Source organism: Myotis brandtii, unplaced genomic scaffold (genome assembly GCF_000412655.1).
Source record: "Myotis brandtii unplaced genomic scaffold, ASM41265v1 scaffold130, whole genome shotgun sequence".
NCBI classification, from domain to species: domain Eukaryota; kingdom Metazoa; phylum Chordata; class Mammalia; order Chiroptera; family Vespertilionidae; genus Myotis; species Myotis brandtii.
In genome coordinates this window covers 367,799-372,442 of record NW_005354596.1, presented here as the reverse complement: position 1 = coordinate 372,442, position 4,644 = coordinate 367,799, and the positions used below count along the sequence as shown (strand labels likewise).

General features: G+C 52.1%; 1 protein-coding gene across 1 annotated transcript in view; it reads right to left on the bottom strand.

Moving 5' to 3' along the window:
* The window catches only part of EHMT2 (euchromatic histone-lysine N-methyltransferase 2), a gene marked incomplete at its 5' end in the record, with an annotated part of 26,166 nt that overhangs the window by 7,221 nt on the left and 14,301 nt on the right, over positions 1-4,644 (bottom strand). Inside the window, 7 exon segments of the mRNA XM_005859854.2 lie at positions 5-42; positions 44-330; positions 407-550; positions 648-796; positions 1,026-1,127; positions 1,272-1,386; positions 1,471-1,590. Coding sequence (XP_005859916.2) covers positions 5-42; positions 44-330; positions 407-550; positions 648-796; positions 1,026-1,127; positions 1,272-1,386; positions 1,471-1,590 — 955 coding nt within the window.

Genomic DNA, 4,644 nt, shown 5'->3' with positions numbered 1-4,644 from the left:
CCCGCGCATCCGGGCGCTGTGGGAGAAGGGGCTAATGTCTTAGGGGCGACGGGGAGCGACAGGGAAGAGACGGGGGGCGGGGGGAGGCCGGTACCTGGGCTGGGAGGTATCCGCTCTCCCAGGGGCATCCTGGGCCAGGGGTGGGGGCGCGGGGGCTGCAGTGCCAGCTGGTGGGGTCACTCCGTCCCCCCGGGGGATGGTCACCTCCTGGGCCTCGGATGCATCCTCCCCACAGTGGGGACAGAAGACCATGCCGTTCATCTGGGACACACAGGCCTTGTGGAAGCGATGGGCCACACGGAAGTCGGGGTGGCACTCCAGAAAGGTGCCCTGGGGCAGGGAAACAGCGGGTGAGGCCAGGGGATCCCCCAGGGGCGCGCTGCCTGCCCGCCCCACGCCCACTCACCACTGTACAGAAGTAGCCGCAGCCCGGGCAGCAGTGGTGCTTGACCATGCGGGCCCGGTGCGCCTCGCAGAGCACCATCAGGGCCACGCGGCTCGAGGGCCTCATGGTCTCCCGCTTGAGGATGGCGGCGTTGCAGCCCGACAGCTGTGGGCAGGGAGAGTGGGCGAGAAGAGGTGAGGCTGGGCCTGGCCCCGCCGGCGGCGCTCCTCTGCCCTCGGCCTACCTCTCCGCCTCAGCCTACCTCTCCGTCCACGCTCTCCGTGGCCATGCACTTGTGACCCGCTCTTTCGCTGATGCGGTCGATCTTGGGCGCCTCCATGCGGCAGCTGCACAGGGGCAGCTCCTCCAGCCCGCGCTCCGTCTCCAGGGAAGACGTATCGTTGGACACCCCTTGGACAGAGGAGAAAGGGAGCTGAGGGAGGCCCTGCCCCTCACCCACCGGGACCCCTGGCGGGGCCGTTCGCCCCCCACCCTGCCTGCCTTTCCCTCCATGCTCCAGAACCCCCAAAGCCTGGCCATGAACACCCTGGCTCCAGTGGGGTCCCCCTCCCCCCCTTTCCCTCCAGTCCTGACGGTGCCCCCTAGTGGCTCCCTATCCCAGCAATTGGCAATTAATTACCAGCGTGGTTGGGGGAGAGGGTCCCCTCGCTGGGCAGCTCCAGGGACCCCAGAGGGACCTCCATGTACTCACTGGGGCCTGAGGAGCCCACACCATTCACTCCTGACACAGAGACAGAGAGAGTGAGAGTGCGAGCTCACAGGCGCCTGGATGTGTGGGTACATGCGTGAGCGTGTGCTCGTGCACGCTCTCTGGGGCTGGGAGGGGGCTGAAGGAGGGCACCCCAAAGCAGAGGAGCCTCCTCACCTCGTGGCTCCTTGGCCCGTGGAGGCTCCCGCTTCCGCCGTTTCCGGGACGGCTTCACCCAGGGGCTGTCCTTCCGCCATTTCTTTTTGGCTTTTCTCCGGCCGCTGGAACCACTCTGGGGAGGAGGGAGCGTTAGCGAGCCTGGCCCCAGACCCTCTGGAACACTCGGGCCTCGGGCCATCCAGCCTCCCGCTCTCACCTTGTCAGATTGATTGCCAGACTCCTCGTCTTCCTCTTCCTCCTCCTCCTCCTCCTCTTCTTCCTCCTCCTCTTCCTCCTCTTCCTCACTCAGTTGTTCAGCCAGTGCTTCAACCTCAGACTGGACCAGGGCAAAGTGGGGCTGAGGAAACAGTGGCCCTTGGGCCACAGCTCTCCCGTGGGGGGACGGAGAGGCAGAGCAGGTCATACCCAACTCGGGGACGCCGCCACCCAGGATGGCTCTCTCCTGGGGCGGGGCTTGCAGGGAAGGAGTTAAAGAGCCGGATAAAGGGAAAGGATGTAGAATATTACACAGCAACAAGAAGGAAGGTGCAATGTTAGATGCAACATGTGTGAATCTTGGCAAGACAACATTAAGTGAAACAAAAACAACAACAAATTAAAAATGGCAGGGGAGTAGGTGGATGCTGCAGACATGCTCCCAGGAACAAGCTGGAATTACAACCGAAATACGGAAAGAATTCCTGAATAATCCACGGCAAACTCACAGGAGAGAACCCTGATACCCAAGGACCAAAGGTGGAGATGCATAGAGACTGATAGGAGGGGTGGAGGTGCAAAAGGGCTGGCCGGGCACCCACAGACGGCAACTGAAGTCCCGGAGAGATATCTCAGCTGTGAGGGGTGCCACTGAGAACTCTGGGATCTAATCCTGAAGCTGGGCTCCCCGGCAGAGAGCACCTAACTGAGAAGGGTACCCACATAACATCTGGCTGTGAAAAACAGTGGGGTGCTGTCTGCCAGGGAGTGACAGCTGAAAGTTCAGGTACCCTCTTAAAGGGCCAATGCACAAAAATTCCCTGTGGAGCCACCCACCTTGTGCTCCGGCAGACGGAGGGTGAAGTGGACTGGAGCTGTGAGAGCAGAACCCAGGATTGGGGACTTGGGGGATAGAGCTCAGATGGCAGACACCCCAAGTTTTCTGTCCTGAGTCATTCCCTCACACAGCCGAGGACATCTTTCCCACATAGACACCTGCCTTGAAACACCTTGCCCTAAAGCCACTTAAGCCAGTGAAAATGACAATTAACCTCCAGGCAGAAGCAATTGCCCCACCCTGTTGAAAAAACTCTTGCCATACCTGAGGACAATTTCCTGGGGCCATTCAAGTCCGAATCCTATTAGTCTGTAGACCAGTGGTTCTCAACCTTGGCTGCACATTAGAATCACCTGGGAATCTTAAAATCCTGATTTCTGGGCTTCATCCTCAGAGTCTCTCCAAGCGTTCTAAGCTCCCAGGGTGGGCAGGATCCTCTGACTTCCTCATGTTTTCCCCTATACTTGGGGGTGTGGCTGAGTCTTGAAGTATACTGGAGTGGGTGGCGGCAGGTGGCTAGAGAGAAGGGTCCTACTATCAAAATGTTTTGCTTGAATTAGATTTGCTCCAGCTGACAGCGTTTTCTCTGATAAATTCCCTGAATTTATCATCTAACCAGACACTTTTCAGGATATAATGGATGTATTAATAAATACCCAAGACAAGTCAGGTATGACCCAGGACTCTGGGCAAACTGGGACATTCCCTAGTTTGCATTCTGCCCAAGTCCATTAGCTAGAACACTTCCTGAACTTGTATTTTGTGTCTCAACTTCCATTCTCATGCTCCCCTCTGATATGGCTCTTTCTTAGACTGACCACTCAATAGTAAGATGCCTGTTTGTCATGGCCCTAGACCAGCCGTGGGCAAACTACAGCCCGCGGGCCGGATCCGGCCTGTTTGAAATGAATAAAACTAAAAAAAAAAAGACCGTACCCTTTTATGTAATGCTGTTTACTTTGAATTTATATTAGTTCACACAAACACTCCATCCATGCTTTTGTTCCGGCCCTCCGGTCCAGTTTAAGAACCCATTGTGGCCCTCGAGTCAAAAAGTTTGCCCACCCCTGTTGTAAAGGGTATAGATACAGAAAAGGGTGAGAAATTATGGTCTTTTTAGCTTCTTGGTAGCTGTCTCAAGTAATTTTCTTTCTGGGAACAGCTGTTTTGATATACAGGGAATATTAATCCATTATACTTATACTTATGAAGAAAACTGAACCACAGAAAGGATTATTTAGGCATCACAGGTATTTACGAGAATAAGAAACACTGACCCCTTAAGCCAGTGGTTCTCAACCTTGGCTGCACATTAGAATCACCTGGGAATCTTAAAATCCTGATTTCTGGGCTTCATCCTCTGGAAATTCTGTTTCTTTGTGACTAATGTTGTGGCCTCACCCCATAACAAAGAAACAAAATTTCCGGAGGATGAGGCCCAGAAATCAGGATTTTAAAAAGATTCCCAGGTGATTCTAATGTGCAGCCAAGGTTGAGAACCACTGCTCTGGAGGCTTTGAGTCTTTGCCTGATCCAATTAGTCAGAAACAGCCTTTAACACTGTCCTGCACTAGAGATTGAGAGGCATAGAGGATCTACCTAATACATAGTCACAGATGACCAAAATGAGGAGACAAAAAAACAACCCTGAAATGAAAGAACTTAACGAATTCCCCAGAAGTGGAGATAAGAAATTTATCTGAGCCCTGACTGGTTTGGCTCAGAGGATAGAGGCAGCTGATCGATGTTTCTCTCTCATTGATGTTTCTAACTCTCTATCCCTCTCCCTTCCTCTCTGTAAAAAAAATCAATAAAATATATTTTTTTTAAAAAAGAATTTATCTGAAACAGAGTTCAGAGTAATGATGGTAAAAATGCTCAACAATATGAAAAAAAAAATAGTAACTATGAAAAAAGAACAGTCTGACATAAAGACTGACATAACACAAATAAAGAACACATTGGAAGGAATACATAGCAGATTAGGGGAAGCTGAGGATAGAATCAGCGAATTAGAAGACAGAGTTGAAAATATCACTCAATTAGAGAACCAAAAAGAAAAAAAAAATGAAAAAAACAGGAGGACAGCTTAAGGGAGCTGTGGGACAATGTGAAATGTAACAATATTAGAATAGCAGGTGTGCCAGAAGAGGCAGAAAGGGAGAAAGGAACAGAGAAGGTGTTTGAAGAAATAATGGTAGAAAACTTCCCTAACCTGGTAAAGGAAAAAGTCACACAAGTTCAGGAGGCACAGAGAACCCCAAACAAGAAGAATCCAAACAGACCCATGCCCAGACACATCATAATTAAAATGCCAAAAATTAAAGACAAAGAGAT